Below are 25,436 nucleotides of genomic sequence, written 5' to 3'. Positions count from 1 at the left end.
GATTACAAAAATAAAGTGTTGAACCTTCCAATACAGTTGACTGTTGACTGCAACCTTGTTGCCTGATAGTGATTCATCTCTGCCAAAGTCTATCAGCTCTGGTGAAAATCTAATACACAGACAAGTTCTGCTCACAATAACGTAGTAAATGGTGCCATCACAGGAATGTGACATCATTGATTCAGGATGCAAACAGTTATGGTATGTGGGAGAGATGCATTTGCCAAAAAATCTAGACTTTGAACTGAATAACATTTTTCCAACTAAATACAGTGGGTACTAGGAGATGCTATTACTCAATTTGAACATATTGTTCATTTAGGACTGAAGAATATTTTATTACACACATGTTCAGACAAGTAGGTTGTACTGTAGTTTAATTATTTGAATATATTTTATTCTTCAAGACTAGATGTTCATAACTATGACACACAAATACTGTATATATATTAGTATACTATATATTTCTGCCACTTATTCTTACATATTGTATCACGGTTCAATAATTCTATCATAATTCCACAATTTTACCATACATCAACATGCAAGACACAGGTATTACACTTAATTAGGATTACTGTAATTCACTACAATGAAAATGTCTTCTTTTTTTTTTCAATCCTCAATGCAGTTCTACGTTTGAATGTTTGAAATTTATTGGTCGGAAAAGAACATTTGGATAAATATTTTGTTCGTTGTTTTTCCTCTTATTTTTTAATTTTATTTATTTTTGTTAGTTTGGCACCAATAGCGGAACGTTTGATTGTTTTTTTAAACAGCATTTTTACTAGACTCGAGTTTGTATTATTCAAACACCACGAATAACATCGTTTTGATTTTTTTTAAACTAATTCAAAAGTGGAACTGTATTGTTATTCTTAAAACGTTTACAGTGAACACACGGTAGTCTCAAGAAGAACAAATTCTAAACAAACTCAAACTTTATTTGTATTGTTTTGATAAAAAAAAATGTTAAACGTTTCAGTTCGATGTGGTATAAAAGTGCATTAATTTGTAATTGCAATTCATTTAAATTTGGAGGTTGACCAACTGTAATATGGTTCCTGGCCACACGGAGGTTTGACAGTGAAACACGCGACTGGAAGCCAAACTAAAATCCTTGTATGATTTTTTTTCCACAAACGAAATAAAGTGTAGTGGAATTTTGTTTAAAGCGAAGTGACTGCTATTTTTGTAATCATTTTTCATTTGTCGCCGAGGAAATAGGACTTTGCCAATGGCGGAACACTTGTCCTACTTGTCGGACGTATTAAAGTGAAACACAAAAGAAGGCATGGTGTTGGGTTTTCCGGCAGAAAAACAACATTCACAAAATGCTTACAAGATTAACATAAAACCTTTGGAAAAACTTTAAAAAGACTTCAAGTCAGGATGGAAGTACTCGGAGGCGAGTTTTGTGATATGTCCCAGCAGGAGCTGGCGGCTCCTGTCAACACTATAGAGGCAAGTTCAAACGCCGACATGTGATGGTGACACCACGCGTAGTCAAATAGCAAATTGGATCAAGTTGCACAATTTTAACTATCATTTTGTCTTGATCAGTGATGAGTCTATTTTAAGTCACACGGCAAATGACTTAATAACGCAGTCCTTCCTGTAGTATGTTATTGAAATAATATAACCACTTCAACAACAATCATTGTGTCGTCTGATGCTTTGGTGTTGTTTAAATTCGTCTGAAATTCCAAACTTCAACTTGTTTATTAAAAAAACAAAACATGGATGGACGTTTATATGACTGCACCTGAAAGTAATACATCTCATCACCCCAACATGGCATGACAAGTTGTCTTTCCGATAAAAGGATGTTTTTTTTTTAAAATTATCATCGTCAACTTGTTTCATGTCTCTTTTATGTTTGTTAAATTCAACAGGATAAATGGAAGCTGTTGCCTGCTTTCTTGAAGGTAAAACACAGACCTACTCGTGTCTATTTTTTTTTTTTTATTATTTGATTGCAAATGTACAGTATGCTCACCAAACAGCATTCTTGCAATATCTTAATATTGAAAATATCTTAATTTCTGTCATCTTTTTAAGGTGAAAGGGTTGGTGAAGCAGCACATTGACTCGTTCAACTATTTCATCAATGTGGAGGTAAAACCTAAGCCAAGTGTGTGTCAGTGCACGTCTCCATTCGTCCCTAATGCACACTTTCAACACCCCACTTTCCAGATCAAGAAAATTATGAGCGCCAATGAGAAAATAACAAGTGACGCGGACCCGATGTGGTACATCAAGTAAGTCACAGGACCAGTAGGGCTAATAGGCTGCAGAGTGACATGTAGTGATAAGATTCAAGATTTGGACCTAACCCTGGGCACTGTGGCCACTTTCGGCCGATTGGCAAAACGTCTGAAAGCGTCCGTAACAGTTATTGCTTAAATTCTCATGTACCCCTTAATTTCTCAAAATATCGTGAATATTCTTGCCTCTTTAGACTATCACCAAATCAGCACTCCTTGATATTGCCATTTGATTTGTTCCATTTAACATCTTTTTATTCATGTAGATACCTCAATATCTACATTGGTATGCCTGATGTGGAAGAGAGCTTCAACGTGACTCGGCCCGTCTCCCCTCATGAGGTGAAAAAACGACCTTGTTATGTTTAATACACTATAAACAACTTTGTAAACGACTGTATATGTTCATATGAAGGTGGCAGGCCAATATTTGTTGCCATGTTCAGTTATTATAGGTGCCATTTTAATACTAGGAAGAAAACGGACTAGTGTATGTCAATGTCCAAATTCAAAGCAGTGTTGGGGTCACCCTGAAAATACAAGCACGTAGGAATATGAGATAATGAAATACTTATTCTCATAATATACTACTTAAATCTAGAAAATATGGCTTTTTGTCACTCTGAAGCTCCTTTTTTTCTCGTATGTTATGACTTTTAATCTTAAAATATACATAAATTAAATCTTTTTTGGTCTTTAAAGTAGCTGAGCTCTTGTAATGTTTTTACTCTTCTAAAAAATACCCTTTTAAAATAAAATACTTAACTATTTTCCACCTCTAAGTCACACATTTTATTTTCATGAAAACAATACGTACCTATAACCCCGCCCGCCAATTTAATTATTTCCGCCAATGCACAACGTCAGTCTTTTAATATGAGTTTAAACGATATTATTAAGAGTTTGAATTAAACTTAAATCATGTATTGTCGCTGTTGTGAAGCACCCTGCCTTTTCGAGCTGTGATCAATAGGGGCGCTGTTGCAACAAGTCATTCTGATGGAAGTTTTGCCACATCACCACTTTTTGAAGATTCCTTTCCTGCATCTGAGCATGTGGCTCGTTGGTCTAGGGGTATGATTCTCGCTTAGGGTGCGAGAGGTCCCGGGTTCAAATCCCGGACGAGCCCTCTTTTCAGTTTTTTAGGCCTCAAACTATTATATACTTAAATTATACTGATACATTTTTGACAGATTCAAAGGCATCTGAAAACCTTGACATATAGGTGAAAACATGCATTCGTGTTTTATTGAAAATAACATTTTATTCAGTCTGCATTATGCACTCCCATAGCGTAACAAAAACATCCATCACACATATATTTGAGCATATTTTCTTAAAAGTCTTCTGATGTATTTATTTATTTTTTTTTTCCTGTGCTAGTGTCGTCTCCGAGACATGACCTACTCTGCACCCATAACCGTGGACATTGAGTACACACGTGGCAGTCAGAGAATCATCCGCAATGCTTTGCCCATTGGAAGGTACTCTCCTGAACAGCAGCATCAGCCTCGCTGAACTTATTTTCGCCCTTTTAACTTCTCAATTTGAATATCTCTTGTCAGGATGCCCATAATGCTGCGAAGCTCCAATTGTGTCCTCACAGGAAAGACACCTCTGGAGTTTTCCAAACTCAACGAATGTCCCCTTGATCCAGGTGCTAAGGGTCATTTTAACCATGTTTTCAAATATGGCATTGTTAATCCACAGTGATGCATTACTTTCTCTTTGTTTTTTCTTTATTTACCAATATAGGTGGTTATTTCATTGTGAAAGGTCAAGAGAAAGTCATTCTAATCCAGGAGCAACTGTCTAAGAACAGGATAATCGTGGAGCAGGACAGGAAGGGTACAGTGGGAGCCTCAGTCACCAGGTAGAAAACCAGCAGAAAGCATCATTATGCAGTAACCTAAAATATTAATATTAAACTAAAATGGCTTAGTCAGTCCCACAACAGGAATGCAGCTTTTTTTCACATCCACATTAGGGTATATTATTCAAGTCAACGTTTCTATTTTAGAATTACCAAAGCACCCTTGTTGCAGCATTTGTGCGACACATTTTTCTTCTTTATCCCCGACCCCATCCTGCCCCCCCCTTTCCCCCCCAAAAAAATACAGCTCCACCCATGAGAAGAAAAGCAGAACAAACATGATTGTGAAACAAGGCCGATTCTACCTGAAGCACAACACGTTGAGTGAGGATGCACCCATCGCCATTATATTTAAGGTGCGTGCTTTGAGGTGTGCACCAGGGGGCGTTGCAAGATTGCATTAACGTTCCACTTGGTTGCATAAGTATATACATCTTAATATTTTTTTCCAGTTGCAGCCAAATGAAAATGATACATGTCAAGCTCACCTGCATTCTGGGTTTGTTCAAGTGATATTCGTGATTTGTTGTTACCTGAGTCTTGGCATGTGTCATTTTAAGTTGACAGCAAGTGGGGGAAAAAAACATGTTGACCCAACTCGGGCTATTTGATGTATTTGATGTGTGATATCAAAGGAACACCTTACAAAAAAAACCCACTAGGAGGCAGAACTTTTGCATAGACTGTCAAAACAAAACGACTTTCAATATGCCACGCTGCCGTCCCTTCTAAATGGTTGCAAACGGAAGATCGAGAGGTATGCCGTGTACATGTCAAATTTAGCTCATGTTGGGCTGATTTACTGCCATTCAAAATTGGAAATATTGTCAATTTTGGACTTATTGTAAACCCAATTTTTCATCTTTCATTTTCCCCAATTTTTGCATTCATCCTTTCAATAGCAACTTGCGAACAGGCCTCTATTTTTGTTTTGACACCCCAAAGCCACTGGGTGGCACAAGCGGCCAATTTATGACATTTGCAAGCCTTTCAATGACTTTGATGATTGGCTTAGCCTGGACTCCCATAATGCAAAAAAGTGACCATACTCTAATTATGACAGACACCCAGGGGTTAATTTTACATGAAAGATAATCTAGTTATCAAATGATTTATGGACAAAATATTACATTTCCTGAAAATGGCCAAAGCACTAGTTCACCATGCTGCTCCTTGTCCGACTTAATTCTGTGAAAATGTCAGTCAGCCAGCTGGCGTCAATATTAACTTCCTTGCCCGCCGAGAACAAATCTCACATCAACCAGGAGCCTCGACTCTCTTCTGAGCAGGAGTTATCCCGAATCTATCACGTTTGTGTGCTCCTTTTATTTGCTTGTGCTTTTCTCACATCTCGCCCGGGAGTCCTCCCTCAGAAATGGATAAGATCCCACAAAACGCACCTAGTGCGTGATGAGTGCGTCAGTTCCCACAGCCTCGCATTTCCATAAGCAAATGTCACAGGCAACTCCTGTGACTCCTTGTACACACACACACTCACGCTTGCCTCGAGGTTCGCCTCTGCTCTCATTTTGTGAGTGTAAGATCTCGATTGTTTGTTCACCTCAACAGTGACGTCTTGTCTACACAAATCCATTTGTTTCATTTCCACTTTTGGATAGTCTGCAAATGTTCTTCTTTCACGGGCATTCCTACAGGTGCTTCAGATTCTAAAAAACGAAAACCGAAAAGAGATTCATTTAGTTGGGTCATCAGTAGATCATTGCACTTTGAATAACGCACTATGTGGGTGTATTTCCCATAGGGAATGGGTGTGGAGAGTGACCAGGAGATTGTACAGATGATTGGCACAGAGGAGCACGTCATGGCCAGCTTTGCCCCGAGCCTGGAAGAATGTCAGAAAGCCCAAATCTTCACACAGACCCAGGTAACACATTCACTGATAAACGGGTGGAATTTCAGCATTTTTTCTTTTACCTTCCGGTAAAAGTCAGCAAAGGCCCAATCACCGAATGTCTCAGGAAAAATGAAGAACATTGTGCTCACTCACACTTGTCAATTTACATCCTATTCCTCAGGGCCAGCCTAGTCATTTGTTTTTTTTTGGTCTGTATGTATCTTCCCGTATTGTTTGAATGACTGTACTAAGTTCTAATGTGCTCAGTCCTGGCCATTCCAATGATGTCGCGTGTGTTTGGGAAGGATGCAGTTCACTTTGCTGTCTTGCTGAAACAAAGTGGATGAAATGTTGAACAGGTTTAACATTCAGGGTGGTCAGTGCCAACTGTTTTCCAAGCATAATTTGCAGTTGAAATTCAACCTTTAACACACCCCACATTACAGGTTAACCACTCAAGAGAATCAGGCCATTTTCTAACTTTGATCGTAATGAAGCAAAAATGCTCTAATTTAGACCAAGTGTCAGTATGTGAGCACTTCATGTAATAGCTTGAATTCAAAATCTGTGTTAACATTGATTTTTAATCATGTTTTTGTTTTCTTTTTAATTCATTTGACCGTATGTGTAAACAGTAAAAAGGGCGTTTTCTTGGGTGAATTTACGGAACCGATCAATGACATTGTTGACCTGACATAATTGATTGCTTGGCAAATTACGACACTACTGATTTGACATTAAATGCCAAATATTGTCTGCTAACAATCAAGCCGATCAGCTCATCATAAAGTCTAGATTTTACAGTATACAGTACGGGTGGGTCTGGAATGTATCCCCCACGACAAACAAGGATTTACTGCACAACACTGCAACCAGTCAGGCATGTACTGTAAACTGTAATTGTTATGGAATTATTATTTTTAAACAGCTCAATTGATTTTGGGAGTGTACCTAACATTTTCTTAATGTATTATACAGAGATTTTTTTCACAATTATCATCCAATGAGCCCACACTGTTTATACTGCAGTTTATGGATGTTTTTAAAAGAGACTAATGACTTTGAGTGATGTCACTTGAATAAGGATGTGTCTTCTGTAGAGCAGGATGCCGCCTCTTGACAGGAGAACCTTGCATTTCTTTGTCACCTCCAGTCTGTTAAGTCGTGTGTTTTTGACACATTCATGAATACAATTTGTTTGGGTTTTTCTTCCCCCTTTAAAGATTATGTTGTTAAAAGGAGTCACCCTGTGCACTGATGAGGCCTCATTTGCGTCCTAGCAACCGGCTGCTGCTGCGCTCCTATTTCTGCCGCCCTAATGTTGTTTCAGTGTGTTTGCTGGATCATTGTATTGTTCACAATGAGGCCCAAATCTATATCATTAAAGGCAGATAAGGCTAAGGAATGTTCTTATCAGATTATGTTGAGCAATCTGCCTCAATCTGCCTCCTTTGGTTGTGTGCAGATTAACGTAATCCAGGTCAAATTTTTCGCTCTTAAAGGGGGAAGTCAAGTCAAAAATCTTCTTTACAATAGTATGTTCTTTGCAGCCCCTCTTGTTTAAATCTACAAACACAGTACTAATCATAAAACAATTTTCTGATTAATGTTGAGTTTGTTTGATTATGAATTAAGCAACAAAATCCACCCACTTTTATCACCGGGTTGGTTTTGCTACTTGCTGACAACTGAAAATGACATCACACTTGCTCAGTTAATGACCAATCATGGCTCACAATATCACAAACCTTGGACAAGCTCAGCTCATACCCAGGACCAAAATAAAGGTTTTCTCGGTCAGAAAAGTTGTGTGATTTTATTTCCAGGCGCTGAAATACCTTGGGAACAAAGTCCGCAGGCAACGCATGTGGGGAGGACCCAAGAAAACCAAAATGGAGGAGGCCAGGGAATTGCTGGCGTCGCTGATTCTCACACATGTGCCTGTATGTGCTACAAAACAAAAGCGATCCGTGTTTCCTTTATTAAGTGAGCCAAGCACAGGCAATACAACATAATCAATTTTGTGTTTGTGTGTTCAGGTCAAAGAGTTTAACTTTAGAGCCAAGTGTATTTACCTGGCTGTGATGGTACGCAGGGTGATCCTGGCTCAAGGGGACAACAAGGTGGATGACAGAGATTATTATGGCAACAAACGTCTTGAGTTGGCTGGACAGGTATGTTATTACGCTTCAATGTGTTACATTATGTTCATACTGCAGGTCAATTATGATTTTGTGTGTGTGTGTGTGTGTGTGTGTGTGTGTGTGTGTGTGTGTCATTTGACCCAGCCTTGTAATACTGTTAACAGGTTAGCAGTATCGCAAAATTTACAACCAGTGTAGAATTCCGTGTTTCAGTGCATTTTAAATTCTCAGTGCATGTTTCAATTCTCAATATTACAATTAAAGATGCATCAAAATGAAAACGTTTGGCCCAAAAAAAAAGAAAAATATTTGGGTGAAAATCAAATATTAAAAGTCCAACAGAAAAAAGAATACAAATTTTCTTCGCTCATTGCCTTATAGCAACCACTCAACTTCGAAAACAACTATAACATCACACCTAGCGTCCTGCACATGTCTGTAATGAGTGATGAAAATTAAATGAAAATGCATGCCATTGCTCTGAATATTACTGTTGTTCATTGTTTTAACACCTGTTTAAAGAAGACCAAATTATTTGCGCTAGTTTTTTGTGTTAAATTGATCAACATTATATTCTGATTCTGATTCTGATTCTGAAACAAAGGCAGGTTTATTTTTTATTTTGATTCATTGATATACCAACCACTAGAGTGAAAGCCAGAAGCCTAGTTGTTTGTTATTTATTGTTAACATAAGAGACTAGATGGACCATTATTTGTCATTAATTTATTCAATGCAAAACATTTTCTGATGCTCTTTTACCCTAACACTTGAAAATAGATAAACTGAGAAAAAAAGAATCTTTGATTGAATGTCTAGACCAGTGGTTCTTAACTTTGTTGGAGGCACAGAACCCCATCAGTTTCATACGCTCATTCACCGAACCCTTCTTTAGTAAAAAATAAAATATGATTTTTTGGACTGAGGGGTCGACCTCTGCGGTGGAGGCTCCACCGAACCCCTGAGACAGAATCACCGAATCCCTAGGGTTCGATCGAACCCAGGTTAAGAACCACTGGTCTAGACTCTTGGATGAAACGTAAAAATGTCTTATTTAGATGTTTATTAGTTAGTAGATAGTTATTAATCTGTTGACTGACAGTTTTTTCTGTGTTAAAATGTCTGTCTGCATTTTAACGTACCACATACACCGCATGCCTATCGCTAATGCTGGAGGCTTGTGGCGTATCATACAATGATGGGGAAAATATTAGTGTTGTCTTGCCTAGCCACTCCGCTAACAGCTACGAAATTCAAAATAAAAGCCTACTACGGCTGATGCATTGTCATCCAGGTATTATTTGGTGTGTTTATTTTGAAGTTAGTCGAGAAATGTATTGAGGATCCGCAAATGTAATATCTGACTTTTACATAGTTTGTTTTGTTTGAGTAAAATATTAGATTATTAGCATATTCTATTTTTTTCTAATATTGTGTCATTATCTAGGTAGCATAAAGTTCTATGCGGCACAAATGCAGCAGATCACAACATCAGAAGCAAGCCTCTGAGCCCTCACCTTATATCTTTTGTTCCTGCCTCCTTATTTTAATAAGACTCATTATTTTTTCCCTCCGCTTTGTTTTTCCCTGTTTTGTTTTCTTCACCCCCGCCAACCCTTCTTGTATTGCTGCCTGCCTTTGTCAGGCAGGAGATATGCAGCGGCACCAAAATCCCAAAGCTGTGAAACCGCGGGGATTTTTCAGCGCACTGACAATAGACGCGCTGCCTTGACTGGAGCGATTGAGCTAATCCGCAGGCCCGGCTCTGATAATGTCATTACTGCTGTCTTAAGGCCTTTAATTTCCCCACCACCCCAACCTGGAGCAGGAGGCGGGAGACAGTACTCTTTCAAAAGGGGCTTACGCCAACAATCTTCTCACTCTCCAATTATGCTTCCCTGACATTCAACTAATTGGCCTGGCTGCGCAATGGAAGCTTAATTTCTTTATTAATTTCAAGCCTGTTTGTTGTGATGGATGCTAAAGCTCGGGCGGGGCGGAGGAGGATGGGACAGGAAGCATGACTTGGACCCACCTCGTTATTTGTTCTTTAATCTGTATAACTGTAACTTCACACACGTCACGCTGACTGACATGCATTTGAATCAAAACTGACGAGGACGTAACGTGTGTTTGTCTCTTTCTTGCAGCTTCTGTCTCTGCTCTTTGAAGACCTGTTCAAGAAGTTCAATTCGGAGTTGAAGAAGATTGCTGACCAGATCATCCCCAAACAGAGGGCGGCCCAGTTTGATGTGGTCAAGCACATGAGACAGGATCAAATCACTAACGGCATGATCAACGCCATTTCTACTGTGAGTGCATGTATGCGTCGTTACTGGCCATTTCTGGTCATTCATTACTTTTCGCATTATTGTTTTCATCTAATTAATGATTTATTAAATTAACAACCGTAATAGAATAAGATTAAAAGAAAAAAAATCTTCTAAACAAATGTATTAATTATTATTTTTTTTTTATTGAAAGCCTAACCTATATGACCAAAATATTTTTTTTGTATTCAGTGATCCATTTTTTATTGCTGGTGCTTATGCTCCAAAAAACACAAGTAGAGGTTGATGTTTTTTTTTTGTTTTTTTTTTTACATTTGTTTATTTCATTTAACATTTTTTTTCACCCATGTTGTTTTTTATTTGTCTTGTTTTGGTCATTATACTATGTGTCTTTAATTTTTACAGTTTGTTTTTTTTATTATTTTTTTAAATAATACAACATATTTTTTCATTTCTTAAACTTTTTTTTAATCATTCTATTTTTTTAAGGCTGTAAAACCCATCATACTTATGTAATAAAATGTTTTTTTCAGGCTGACATTAAAATTTTCCGACATTTCTTTGTTCAAACACTTTCATAGTTCAAAGCTTCGTAGAAGGTAGGCAGAGAAAAAAAAAACGTCCATGAAAGAGCGAGGCAGCAAAACCACATTTTAGTGATATTGTGGTAAATCAGATTTTGTTTATTGTAATACAGATTAATTTATTGCTTATATTTAGAAATACATGAAGAGAGGTCATTGAAAAATAATTGCGGAAATTGCAATCATGATATTCAAATATTTTCCTTTCATAGGGTAACTGGTCACTGAAGAGATTCAAGATGGATCGTCAGGGTGTGACGCAGGTGTTGTCTCGCCTGTCTTACATTTCCGCTTTGGGCATGATGACCCGCATCTCCTCGCAGTTTGAGAAGACCCGCAAAGTTAGTGGCCCTCGTTCCTTGCAGCCCTCCCAGTGGGGGATGCTGTGCCCATCCGACACGCCGGAAGGCGAGGTGAGCCTTCTTCTACACATGATTGGTTTGATTGCTCACAGTACAGCGGTAACCTGACTTTGATAAATGATTGCTGTGTCACGTCGTCTTGTTCTGGTAGGCTTGTGGGCTGGTGAAGAATTTGGCCCTAATGACACACATCACCACCGACATGGAGGATGGTCCCATCATCAAGTTGGCCTTCAACCTGGGTGTGGAGGACGTCAACCTGCTCTGTGGAGAGGAGCTCTCATACCCCAGCGTCTTCCTCGTCTTCCTTAACGGTAAAACGGTCACGCTAGTACTTAGTATCATGTGCTTTTTGCTTTATATCACCCTGTCACTGAACACTTATTTACCACAGTTGATTTGTGATTGTTCATCTATGCTAGTGATATGTGGTGACAGGCAGACCAATGGAATGCCTTTGCATTAAATGGGGGGAGTAGCAAAACTGTGTATCCAGCTGTTGCCATTCATACAACAGAATAGGTTTATGTTCAAACAAACAGGCGCAGATTTCACACTAAATAAATTAAAATGTCATTATTTCAGTACACTTGTGACATTTCTCAAGGCAAAGTTAAATGCTTGGCTCATTGCTTTACGTCTTTTTAAAGCAAACTTTAATCCAACATGTGCGGACATAAAGGGAATTGTATGTGTACATTTTGTATTAATGTGTCATTCATTTCACAGCAGCAGTTTACTGCGCTTTAATTACTCTGTGTTTGTGTGGCTACTGATAACTGTCACATGATGTTAGCTGCCATACTATTTAATTAGCTGCAAGCAGCAGGTGTTCAGGTCCTTCAGAGTGTGCTCAGTGTGCGTATACACTCACACACAGTCCGCTCTGTTCTCCACTGACTTGTCTGTTTGATGTGATATGAAGAGAACCTCAGAAAGAATGATACTATAGGCCACATAGAGTAAACCTGGTGCAAATTACAATTTTGGGATTCAATGGACATCGAAAGGCTTGATAGTTTAATCTCAATATACAACATTCCCTTTAAAAAAATCTATTTAATTGGAGGACACAATTAATAAAAATGCCAATTACTTCTTTGCTATTAGCCATTTTATTGTTTTACCTCAAATTTTGCATTTAAATGCTTTGAGAAGGGTGGCTCAGTAGAGCAGTGGTTAGCATGTCTGCCTCACAGTTCAGGGAACCGAGTTCAAATTCACCTTGGTCTGGCCTTCCCATTTGGAGTTTGGATGTTCTCCCCGAGCCCACGTGGGTTCTTTCAGGGCACCAGCAAGCCAGCAACCCTAGTGAGGATGAGCTGCTACAGAAAATGGATGGATGGATGTTAAGAGAATGACCAATAAAATTCACCTGTAAAGATTATGATGCATTCTGGCTCACCTAAAAACCCAATTTTCATAACTTTTTGTGAGGAGTTTATTTTTAGATAACCCTTTAATAGCAACATGACATGCTGCTTTTCTCAAAAAACTTCAATCTGTGCTAGTTGAGTTTTGAGATGTCGGGATTTGAAACATGACCCTAATTTTGACCTGTTGCTGTCTTGAAATTTTAGTCTCCCCCTAAAAATTGGTGGATCTTTTCAATTGAAACTTGACAGCCAATCGGAGAAGATGGTCTTCTGAATAGAAGACCAAGTTGAAGAAGTGAGCAAAATGTTGAGAAATATTGTAGCGAGACCAGGTTACTCTAATTAGAAGGTGTTTCTTGACCAGATTTTCAATAGGCAATGTTTTCAGAAATATTCCCTAAACACACTTTACATTTTGACAGATTTTTTTTTTTTTTAAATCTTGTCACATCGCTTTCACAGGAAACATCCTTGGTGTCATCCGAGATCATCCCAAGCTTGTCAGCACCTTCAGGCTGATGCGCAGAGCCGGATTCATCAACGAATTTGTGTCCATCTCCACCAATATGGCCGACCGCTGTGTGTACATATCATCAGATGGAGGACGTCTCTGCAGGTTTGTCTGCTCCCAGATGAAATTAACTAGCAAGTCAAGGTACCATTCCTCTTAGTTGTTCCCTTTGTAGGCCGTACATCATCGTGAAAAAGGGTCAGCCCATGGTGAAAAACAAACACATTGAGGATCTATCACAAGGATACAGGTGATGCCAGCCACTCATTCTTAAAGTACCAGTGTAGCTCAATGGTGCTTGTGTGACTTGTTTTTTTTTAATTTCATCCCAGATCCTTTGAAGACTTCCTGCATGAAGGTCTGGTGGAGTACCTGGATGTCAACGAGGAGAATGACTGTCAAATTGCCCTTTATGAGCACATGATAAACAAGTTAGTTGTATATTGCTGTTTTACAAAAATATTATTTAACATTTTTTTTTTTTTTATAATATCACATAAGGATCGAAATGGATGATAAATAATATTGTTTTTTTTGTTTTTTTTTTCTCCCCTCTAGAGACACAACCCACTTAGAGATCGAACCCTTTACACTCCTGGGGGTGTGCGCCGGCCTCATTCCCTACCCCCACCACAACCAGTCGCCCAGGAACACATACCAGTGCGCTATGGGCAAGCAGGCCATGGGTAAGAGAAACACATTTGAGTAACACGGTTGAGCGAGTAATTTCATTCCTTGAGACAGGAAGATTTCCAATCTCTTCTCAAACCTTACAGTGGAAGTACCCAATTCTGGGGTACATACATTATGGGCATCTGCACTTAAGCCAGGTTGCTTGCACCTGTGTGTGTGTGTGTGTGTGTGTGTGTGTGTGTGTGTGTGTGTTTTTTCGTTTGTTTCTGTCATATAATGTCATGCGATCTACCAATACTACCTTCTCAATCGACCAGTTGACCACAATTGACACATCAAGCACCCTGCCCAAGAGATCAGCATTAGCAGCAAATAAAATGGACCTAGTTTTTCTAGATTTGTTTAGGAAGAAAGTGAACCTATTTTTTTTAACAGAGTCTATTCAATCCTATTATTCTAAACACAGAATTCGGAATAATATTGTGTGAGCGAATAATGAATCAAGCAGCAAAGTATACCTGTTTTGTTCATAAGGAAATTATAAAATCACGGTTGAGCCTTTGAATGTCACATGACCAAGCTTGGAAAACAGGTGAGCCGTGGAAAGTGGTTCCCTGAGCAACTGTGATGTCATTTTTAGTCAACAGCAAGTTGTGAAATTACCGCCCCCTTAGATAGATTTTGCTGCTTTATTCAGATTTTACAACCACAATATTAATTAGAATGCTATGTTTAGACTCATGGTAGAGCCAAGACTTTTGGGTTGACTTTCTCTTAACCATCACATGAAAATTCCAAATGGGGAACAATTGTTCATTTCCTTATCCCATTATAGGCTGCGTGTATTTTACAAAATGGTAAAGTCACTATGTAGTGCACTACTGAATACGTACATTGTAGTTAGAAAGCGAAAGATATTAGCAACTTTTATTCAGACAGGTTAAAATTCAACCAGAAAAGCAGCAGAAATAGTTGATCCTCAAAACTCACCATATATGTGATTGAGTGTTTTTCCTGTGTCTTGTATTCATGTTTGCATGTGAGTGTATACAAATGGACATCAAACATGTGGCGCTTGCATAGGTCCTCCATTGTGCCGTGTGTGTGCAGAGGCCCTTTCCCTGCCAGTCCGTCTGAGTGTCATTAGCAATTCATTGTGTCTGTGCTGGCCGTGCTCGGGGGGGTCGGTGTGCTCAGCTGCGAAAGAGCGCCGAGTGTGCACCCGCGGCTCCTTGGTAACCACAACTTCCCCAAACAGCCCTGCGACCATTTGTAACCCCCACTGCAGGTCTTTAGCCCCCCAACTTTACAAAAAAACACAGATTGGAACTATATTTGGCCCAATATCCTCTGCCTGCTCCGTTTTGTGTGGACAAGCCTATACATGTGCAAATCTGTTTGTGCGGTCCGGGCCTATTATCACAGGCTCTTCGCTTGTAGCCCAATTGTCAAGTAATAGCATGTGACAAATGTCAAAGACTCCCAGGGAGGCCATTAATTATGCCATAACTCGGCCAGTTCCGCCTCACTGGCGGAGTAATACTCCAAAGGGGGGAAAAAAAAAAGAAATCACCATTCATTCCACTAAAACAACCTTGAAAGACATGAGACATTTCAAAATTCAGAGGCGGTCGCTGATTTTAGATTGAGGGAGAGTCAAGTAAAAAAAAATCTCTACAGTACAGTAATTTATTTTTGTCAAAATATGACATTTTGATTAGTATTGTATTTGTGGAATATGAAATAAACAGCAAAATCCACCCAAATGTATCCATTTTGGAGAGTGGCTTTTTTGCCTCGTATTGTCGTATCACAGTTGCTCAGGTAACAGCCAGTCACAGCTCACCTATGTAATTCATATTCCACCAACTTGATCTAAATCAAAACGTCATATCCTGTTTTTGCTTTGCTCCCTAATTAAATATTAGGGAGATTCTACAATAACTTAAGGAGAATGGCTAAAGAATGTGGTTATAATGTTCTCCCAAAATAAATCAACCATGCTTGCGTCAATCCGCTAATTTGTCACTTTCTGTTCAAATTTATGAGAGTTACATAAAACCCAAATATTTTTAAAATGCTTCAGCTCAATTTTATAGTTTGCTAGTTCAGACTCTTTACGCCTCTTCTTGCTCTTAATTTTTGCATCAATGTCTTTAGGAACGATCGGCTACAACCAGAGGAACCGAATCGACACGCTGATGTACCTGCTAGCATACCCGCAGAGGCCCATGGTCAAAACCAAAACCATCGAGCTAATCGACTTCGAGAAGCTGCCAGCTGGTCAGAATGCTACTGTGGCTGTGATGAGCTACAGCGGCTATGACATTGAGGACGCATTGGTCCTCAATAAAGCGTCGCTGGACAGAGGTGAGGGAACAGCTACGATTTGTCCTGGACGTGTTTACATCTACTCAGTGTTATGCGTTTTTGAATTTCGTTGTCTTTTGAAGGACCTGGGCACATTATATTGATTGAAGGCAACACATAGAGGCTGAAACCTAGATGTCCTCATTCATTCACATATTGGAAGTAAATAGACATGAGAAATGCTACAAATGAGGAGAAAATACTGTTAGCAAATGAATTTAAGTTCACGGAGCAAATACCTGTATTCAACTTTGCGTTAATTATAGGTCAATGCTTTTAATAGTGTTGCTGGCCCTGACCTTCCACCACTGCTAACACTGGCTCCCCCTCCAGGCTTTGGTCGTTGTCTGGTGTACAAAAACGCCAAGTGCACGTTGCGGCGCTACACCAATCAAACCTTCGACAAAGTGTTGGGCCCCATGCTTGACGCCACCACAAGGAAGCCCATCTGGAGGCACAACATCTTAGACGCTGACGGTATATGCTCACCTGGTGAGTAGCTGGAGGACCAGATGTTGCCAAGCATACTTTGGGGGTGGTCCAAACTGTGTCCCGCGTCCCACTTGCGGCCGTCATTCATTTTTCTGTGGCTCACGGCATAAACAATAAATGACAGATGACATGGCTCTTAAGACCAGTTAAAAAACTATGAATACAATACTTTATACTGTATACTGTAGCGCTTTTTAGATATGCTATCTAAATAAAAAAAAAACTGTACAAATTATTTAGTAATACATTTAAACACAATTTCCAAAGGTCATTCCACTTTGAGGCACAAATAGTTTCAAACATTTTTGTGTCAAGGTCCAATGTATGGACATCACATTATTGCTGCCAAAGTAACTTTATTGAACAAAGGTCACTTCTATTGAATTTAGAGATGGGATTCCAGTGCAGACATGGCTCTAGTCTAGCAAAGCTATTTTGCAGCACTTTATTAAATGAAGTAGAAAATAACATTTGTTTTTCTCTTGCTTATAGTATGTTTAATAAATTAAAGCTGAAAATTTTAAAAGGGCCCTTGAGCGCTTCCATTTTTCCATATGCGGCCCTCAGATGAGATTTTTGGACACCTGGTGTAGTTAGGTAAGCCCTCACTGTTTGGGCAGATAGGGTGCAGCGAATAGAGAAAAACTGCAAGTAATAGACAGCTTCCCAAAATGTAAAATTTTCTATTCTTACACAGTCCAGCAAACTACTTGTTTGTGAGCCATTTCTAACTTCAAAATTATTGCTTCCATTGTAAACCACGCAACTAACAACTCTATGATTTTCCTGTGACGCTCTGCAGGTGAGCGAGTGGAGAACAAGCAGGTGTTGGTCAACAAATCCATGCCGACTGTCACTCAAACACCACTGGAGGGCAGCACCCAGCCAGGTCAGCCACAGTACAGAGAAGTGCCCATCAGGTGAGCTTAATACACCAACCATTCATTTCCGAGAGCGGTCAACAGTAAGTCAAAGGAAACCCCTAAGAGACAAACTACCAGTTACGCTCACACCATAACTGACTGGGAAATGTCTGGCATTTGAAGCTGTTTATAGCCAATGCTCTAGTGTAGCAAAATTGTGTTTTTTGTCTGGACTCTTTAAAATGTAAAAATCTGTCTTTGGGATTGAATGAGTTAAAAGCACACATACAACACAACAGCTTTTGCTATGATTCTTATTTATTCCAACAAACATTAATTACATTTTACAAAATATTCTTTTAATACGCTTTTAATTTCAGTTTTTATATGATTGCGTGTCATCCATCCTTCTATAAAATTAACCTATTTAAGTTTATGATTATTGTGATAAGATTGTCCAGCATAACATTTGATTTAAAAAGTTTAGAAAATAATGCACAATATAATCAGTGGCAGCATAATGCACTAGTGCCTGTCTTTCTTTTTCTTTTTTTTTTTCTTTTTTTTTTGAGCAGTGAATAATAAGTTGCGCTCTGGCTTTGCAGCTACAAGGGCTCAACAGACTCGTACATTGAGAAGGTGATGATCTCCTCCAACGCGGAAGATGCCTTCCTCATCAAAATTCTTCTGAGGCAAACCAGGAGGCCCGAGATTGGAGACAAGTTCAGCAGTCGACACGGACAGAAAGGTGAGTGAGTGGCGAGGGAAACCTGTTGCACAAGACAACTCCACAGGTTGTCAAGTCCTTTCCTCCCTCCCTCCCTCCTGCATGTGTCCTCATCCCTCAAGAGCTCTTTTCAATTAATTGGCTCTTTGTCCTGTGCCAGACTATGCAAATTTATTACACCCCAGCAGTATTCTGGCCTAAAAAAAGAAGTGTTTACAACCTTCATTGTTGGCCGGAACCTCCCCTATAGAGGTGCCTCTATGATGTTTTAATCAAAAAAAGCTAACTGGCGCCGTGCATAATTTACTCTCTTCATTAAGGCGGTGGCCACAGGGCGGTCAGCTCGGGACGGGACAATGTCTCCTGTCTCGCATCATGACGGAGAGCGTGGGGTCGCCGCAGGGTTAGCCCGGGTGGGGGAGTTTGTCGAGGTGGTCACTTACTGGAGAGAAGATTTTCAGCAGATTTTTCTTGAAGTCGAACTGGAATCCATTATACAAGTATGGTATCAAATCAGGGCAGGCTGATATGGCCTTCGAACATATATATACCTATATATGTATCTCTCTCTCTCTATATATATATATATATATGGTAAAAGATGCTCTAAAAATAGCTAGTATTAAATATATCAAAATACCATCATCTTGGCAAGATATTTGGCGCTTGATCCCACTGATAAAAAAAAAAAAAAACAAACATTTCGATAAACCTTTATCACTGAAATCAATCAAGTGATTGAATCAATCGCTAAAATTCATTAATCTTCTAGGCTGAGTAGCTATGAAATTTGTCAAACCAAATTTGCGTTTTTCGGCCCTGGCAATGGTCTCTCTAGTTTTCCGACTAAACTCTGTGTTTTTGTTATTTAATTAGAAAGTGAATGTCCTCCAGCCTCTCATGACTGGTCCTATAAGTCCCGGTCAGCGGAGCAGAATAAGTTAATTATTTACCGGTCTTACACACAAACGCACACACACACGCACACCCAGCTGTGTGTGTATGTGTGTGTGTGTTTGTGCGCGCATGTGGATGTAGTAAGAAAGGGGGGGGGGGGGGGGGGGGTCCATTGTGCAAGCCTCCAGTATGGAGCTGTAAGAGGTGTGATGGAGGGCGCTAGACCCTCGCTGTTGTTTCGCTTTTCTCTGCTGATTTCATGCCTCTTTTATCATCCACTTTCACACAAAACAAACAACACCAAGCACGTCTGCCATGGGAACCGCTGCCTGGTCCTCGCCGATCACCTTCCCCACTACTTCACTATTTTACCCCACTTTCTATATTTTTCCTCGACACGTTTACCCCCACCCCCCCGCCCTTCTTTGACTACATTGGCCTTCTTCCCGCTGCCATTCAAGCTGTAGCTTCCTGCTGCTGGATGACTTTCCAGTAAAACGCGGCACTTGTTGCTGGTCAACATCCTGTCACAACATCCTGCTCGACATTAGCAGTCAGTGGCACGGACCAGGCAGGCCAAAAAAGGGATTTATCTTTTTTTTTTTTTTTTTTTTCCTTCTTCCTACGTGCAGAGGTTTCAATAGCTCCTCTCCAAATGATCCCCCTCCACTTCCTCTGAGCTGAGCTGAGGGTCGGCCATGTGTAATCCCGCTTTCGCTGTCGAGTTTAAGCACCTTTTCTCCATTTCCTGCTCAGTTTCTCTTTCTATGCGCTCCCATTTTTTTTTTCATTTGCAAATGGGCCTAAAATCTGTTTGTCCTGGCCCGGCAAGAGTACTGCGGTCCCCCTCGGCAAACATTTGCACTCCCACTTAAACTCTCGGTTACGGGGCTGCTTGACGAATCATAAAGGCGAGCCCATCTGTCCGCATGAGAGAGGAAACGATCCAACCTAAGTCCACACAAAGGAAAACGAACGAAAGGAACTCCTGCAATAAACAAAATCATTACTGCAAAAACATTAAAGAAATAGCTATCAAAAAGGCAAACATACAGAAAGAACCAAATAATAATAGCAGGCAAAAAAAATCTGCGAAACCTTGAACGTAATTCAGACAAACTATAACCCCAAAATAAACACAAAAATATACCGTAGCCAACATAAATTTGACAGAAAAGCTATACAAAAGCCAAATGCAAAAAATGTAAGTCTGGCAAACTCCTGACAAAAATGCAGCAAACATTGGGAGAAAAAAAATCTGACAAATAAATTAGACAAAATCTAACAGAGCAGAAACATCACTGAAGAAAAAAATGGCAACAAAAACATAGTGTAGCAAACATACAAATCTGACAAAAAGAAGACAAAAATACTGCAAAAACAATCTGATAAAAACAACAGAGCAGCAAAAAAAATACAAATGCTAAATTAAAAAAAAAATCAATTATGGCAAAAAAAAAAACAAATTACTACTATTTAAAAAAAAAATATATATATATCTATATATATATATATGTATATATAATATAGGCCGAAACTTTTTTTTCTTGTGACATCTGAATATGTCACAGCACAAGTTACACCATACTCAACAGGTTGTTCATATGATCATTTCATGTTTATGTCTTCGACACAAAACAGGAACACAATTCTTAACGACTACTTACTTACTTACTTAGTTGCTGTGATGACATTTCCTCTTAAGACAGGGCCTGGGCAGAATTGAATTTGCAAATTGCTACTGTATACACTTAACTAGTTGGCATGTATTCCGACACTTAAAGAGCAGTGATTTAGTAGCGGGGCACCTATTGCAATGGAGGATGTAGGCGCTGGAATAATAATACAGAGCAATAATAGCATCATTTTTGTGTTTTGTTGATTTCAGGTGTCTGTGGCCTCATCGTCCCGCAAGAGGACATGCCTTTCTGTGACACAGGCATTTGTCCCGACATCATCATGAACCCACATGGCTATCCTTCCCGAATGACGGTATGCTATTTTCGACATCTATTGCTTGTAGCTGGAGCCCTCGGTTCATGATTAAACATGGGCCGATTTTACTGTCACTGGAAATGATCCTCTTTTTTCTTTTGCATAATCTAACAAACGGGGGTTTAAAGATGGCGTTATATGGCTGAATCAAAAAGTCGCCCCTTTGAATATTTTTTTATAAGGTCCATTTCTTAACCCCTTTGGACCTAAGCATCACGCTGGAGGACATGACACATGCGTGTCTAAAACCAATAACCAATTCACTTCTGAGCAATGACTGGATAAAACTTGGATAACTGGATAAAACTCTGTTATAGCTACAGACAGCCGGAGGAGGAGTGTGAATTGCTGCATTTACCGTTATACCCCTAAAGCTCCCACGGGCACATGCGAAAAATTACGCTTACTTCCTTTAAAAATTAAAATAACTAAAAATATTGGTCACATGGCATAGGAACGCATGGGGATGTGGTTTATATTTATGGTCTACATTTTTTTCATGCAAATATTTACTGTAATTATGACACTGTTAGCATAGATCAAATAATAGTACGTACTGTATATCATACGTATATCATATTTCCATGTACAATATCAGATTAGGTCGGAATGCCCTATACTGTGCACTGCTTCTAAATAACACAGATTTTTTGAAAAGCACTTTTTATAAGAACAAAATGAGACTATCCATATTACTGAAGAAAATATCATAATAGGTAAAAATATCCATTCCTATTAGCACTTCAAGAACATCGGTTTCAAGAACAACTGTTTTAGCACACGATTAAAAGCAAAATATTGACCAATCAACAGTTTGTAATCAAAAAGGGAAAAAAAACGATAAAATGGACACTTCTAAGTCAAGATATCACTACTTTTTGAGTATGAGATAATGATATAAAGTTGTCATAGATTGAACATTTGACACAACACACTAAAGACTCCCAAATTGCGAGATTTAAAATTATATCTGTATGTGTGCATCCCATTAGGGTTACAAAAGCCTCATTATCTTTTCCTGAGGTTATCATTGTTTCCCAGAGCTCTCGTTCTTTTGACTGAACAACAGTCTGACTGCACCACACAAACAGATAGCTGTTGCCGCGGTGACGAACGCCAACCGAGTGCCGCAAGTTTTATCAAACGCGCACAGAAGACGTTTGGAGGGTCTCTGCCTGTAAAATCAGCAGTGATCTTTACTGCTCAAGTTGCCGGTGCCAGCCCGGTTGCTAGCCGCCGCCGCCGCCGTCGCCATGGCGAGCGGTCAGCAATGTTTGGCTGCGGAGGACGTCGCCCGTGAAGGAGAGTAGGTGTCAGCCTTTTATGTGGTGGGGTCAGGGGTTGTGTGGGGGCAAGCTTAGCGAAATTGCCAAAATCAGTCATCCTCACGCTGGGGGTACACGTGTTAGCTAATGCTGTGATTCTCCACCAATGCGCCGAGATCATCAGGTGTTCTGTGGGAAATTATCCAATTCATTGGTTTAAAAATTGTAATTGGGTTCCTACAAATAATGCATCTTGGCTCCATGGTAAACAGACAATCAAATGCTCTTTGTCTTAAAGGCGGAAAGTACTGTTATTCTGTGTATCATCCGTTGCAATTTTTTTCTTTGGCAATGTTAAATTGAGATTTTTCTTATGTGAAATATGGGTCATTCAAGTCAGTTCACACAGGCCCTCAGAAGCTCCACACTGACACCTTTTCAGTTTGCCTTATTTTTATTCTGTTCTCTCAAACTCTGTCTCACTCTTGTGCTCTTTTTTTTTTTTAAATTTACTACTATTCCATTACTTTTCCATCCCAGACTGACTGGTCAATTGCTTTCTGTCTTTCGTCTCATTTGCCCGACGGCCACCACAGGTTAAAATTTCTCAAAATAGATTAATGATATTCAAGAGCGTAGAGTCTTTTAAAGTCAGAATACATTGAGATTTACAGCAATTTACAGCTCTGTATTTACCTTAGCACAAAAGATGGGAGGCCTCCAAATATGGTCCAAAATTTTGCGTGTCGATCCCAAAAGTGAGTGTGGTCTCCAAACTCAAAAACAGTTTGAGCTGGGGGGCTAAAACATCAGATTCTTTCATTTTACATTAAAAGGCACTAAGAGACTAAAAATCGGGCAAGAGCTGTCAGTGGGTAGGATGTGGTTCTTGACATGGAATGACCCTAATGAGTTTATGCTTATTTGGGCATCCTTGTATTACACAGAAATACAAATCTTTTGTGTCAGGTGGGGAAGCTCATCGAGCTGCTGGCTGGCAAGGCGGGAGTCCTGGACGGACGCTTCCATTACGGGACAGCTTTCGGCGGTAGCAAAGTGAAGGATGTGTGTGAGGATCTGATCCGCTATGGATACAACTACCAAGGGAAGGACTATGTCACCTCAGGGATCACTGGGTAAATGTAACCATTAACTTCCCATTACGTTCTGAAACTTTGCTGCTTAGTAGTAGGACTGAATTATTTTGAAACATTATACATTGTGATACCCCACTTTTTTTTTTAACAGTTTACATTTTTTTCCCCTCAGTGAGCCACTGGAAGCGTACATCTACTTTGGACCTGTGTATTACCAAAAACTGAAGCACATGGTGTTGGACAAGATGCACGCTCGAGCGCGTGGTCCAAGAGCAGTCCTGACCAGGCAAGTGGTTGCTTCCACCACTTGTCCGTGTTGGGTCCAAGAAAGAACACGTTGAATTTTTTCCTCCTTGTTCGTCTTCAGGCAGCCAACGGAGGGGCGTTCAAGAGATGGGGGTTTGCGTCTGGGCGAGATGGAGCGCGATTGTCTGATCGGTTATGGCGCCAGCATGCTGCTGCTGGAACGCCTTATGATCTCCAGTGACGCCTTCGAGGTGGATGTATGCGGACAGTGTGGCCTTCTTGGATACTCCGGCTGGTAAGACGTGCATGCAGAAGTGCAGGATTAGCAAAATAAAAACATTCTTATTGTAGTTCTACAAGTCACTTGTCTACTTTGTTTGTACGGGCCTCATCGACACGTTTGCTTGATTTCATTTGGATTTGGATATTTGGTAATAAGTATGGGTGGGAATCTTGGACTGTCTCACGATTTGTTCAGATTCCGATTTTTGGGTCAACAATTTGATTCAGGAATCGATTTTAGATTTGAGATGATTTCTTGACTTAAGGCTTTTTGCTTCAATCTATAACTGTGCAAAGACATACTACTTCGGTTTGCTTTGCGAGACCGAGTAACAAAAGGAGACAGTGGAAGTGGAATTTATTTGACTTTGTTTTGAATTGTTCACTGTGGCAGTTCAACACATTTACAAACAATCATATGTTTCAGAAAGGAAGGCCTTCATTTGTAATTTTTTGACAATGTGTAAAAATTACATTTTGAAGGCAAAAGTGCTGGAGTTAGCTTTTTTTGTGGTTTTATTTTATTTTTGTTTTAAAAGTTATGGACCCAAAAAAATGCTCCACAGCCTAGGACCTTCTTACTCATTGGTTCCTCCACTCTCATTTCTCCCAGGTGTCACTACTGCAAGTCGTCGTGTCACGTGTCGTCGCTGCGTATCCCCTACGCTTGCAAGTTGCTCTTCCAGGAGCTGCAATCCATGAACATCATCCCCCGACTCAAGCTGTCACGCTACAACGAGTGACAGCGCCAGGGAAACAGGCAAAAGCCTAACTTTTCTTTTTCTCGCAGTTTCTTGTTCTTTCGTGTGGATATGATGTCCGCAGTATGATTGTAGTTTGTGTAAATAATAAATATTTGACCTTTTTTTCTCACACTAAACTTTTGCTTTGCTCATTTGATCTTTACTTTGGCAGTCACATGACTCTCGCTCTCTCTCCCCCTCTCTCTCTCTTTCTCTCTCTCTCTCTCTCTCTATCTCCCCGCCTCTCTCTTTCTCTCTCTCTCTATCTATCTTATCTATCCAAGCATTATACTGTGTTTCTATAGAGGGGCATCTCAGTAATATTCTCATCTCAGCAGTGTTCACTGAATGAAAATAATACATCAGAAGTATGAACATGACCTAATTCAGAACTTAAAATGTAATTTCCTACATATTTATTTAATGTTTATAAATAGTAAATACAATTTCAGGTATTGTGTTGAATTACTGGAATACATTTTGTATCAATGTTAAGTTAATTTTTAAAGAAGAAAATATACTTGGATTAAATAGTGGCAGTATAAAAATATAATGTGTAAATA

At 39.5% G+C, this 25,436-nt stretch overlaps 1 protein-coding gene and 1 non-coding gene across 2 annotated transcripts; both read left to right on the top strand.

The window, feature by feature from the left end:
• Positions 1 to 1,297: 1,297 nt before the first annotated feature.
• polr3b (polymerase (RNA) III (DNA directed) polypeptide B) lies at positions 1,298 to 25,010 on the top strand. The gene is made up of 28 exons (XM_088418139.1): positions 1,298 to 1,464; positions 1,896 to 1,928; positions 2,062 to 2,118; positions 2,197 to 2,261; positions 2,534 to 2,609; positions 3,651 to 3,751; positions 3,833 to 3,924; positions 4,023 to 4,140; positions 4,388 to 4,496; positions 5,903 to 6,025; positions 7,822 to 7,938; positions 8,035 to 8,169; positions 10,290 to 10,451; positions 11,227 to 11,427; positions 11,528 to 11,690; positions 13,215 to 13,368; positions 13,439 to 13,513; positions 13,596 to 13,694; positions 13,822 to 13,949; positions 16,057 to 16,266; positions 16,600 to 16,758; positions 17,561 to 17,678; positions 18,227 to 18,369; positions 21,134 to 21,237; positions 23,475 to 23,641; positions 23,775 to 23,892; positions 23,974 to 24,143; positions 24,744 to 25,010. Exons 1-28 carry the CDS (start codon positions 1,393 to 1,395, stop codon positions 24,871 to 24,873), a joined length of 3,399 nt encoding a protein of 1,132 aa, XP_088274265.1. The 5' UTR covers positions 1,298 to 1,392; the 3' UTR covers positions 24,874 to 25,010.
• Positions 3,325 to 3,396, top strand: trnap-agg (transfer RNA proline (anticodon AGG)). The gene has a single exon. It is a non-coding gene; the product is annotated as a tRNA-Pro (tRNA).
• Positions 25,011 to 25,436: the final 426 nt, after the last annotated feature.

Source organism: Hippichthys cyanospilos, chromosome 6 (assembly GCF_059441005.1).
Source record: "Hippichthys cyanospilos isolate Australia breed blue-spotted pipefish chromosome 6, RoL_Hcya_1.0, whole genome shotgun sequence".
Classification (NCBI taxonomy): Eukaryota; Metazoa; Chordata; class Actinopteri; order Syngnathiformes; family Syngnathidae; genus Hippichthys; species Hippichthys cyanospilos.
Note: the sequence above shows the minus strand (reverse complement) of the source record. Positions and strands in the feature narration are given on the sequence as shown.

What these genes read in the sequence shown, in the direction of transcription:
- polr3b (XM_088418139.1), top strand. Translation starts at nt 1,393, where the DNA reads ATGGAAGTACTCGGAGGCGAGTTTTGTGATATGTCCCAGCAGGAGCTG. An exon ending in GAGCAGTCCTGACCAGGCAA is followed by an intron (nt 23,893 to 23,973) that starts GTGGTTGCTTCC and finishes GTCTTCAGGCAG; the next exon opens with CCAACGGAGGGGCGTTCAAG. An exon ending in CTTCTTGGATACTCCGGCTG is followed by an intron (nt 24,144 to 24,743) that starts GTAAGACGTGCA and finishes CATTTCTCCCAG; the next exon opens with GTGTCACTACTGCAAGTCGT.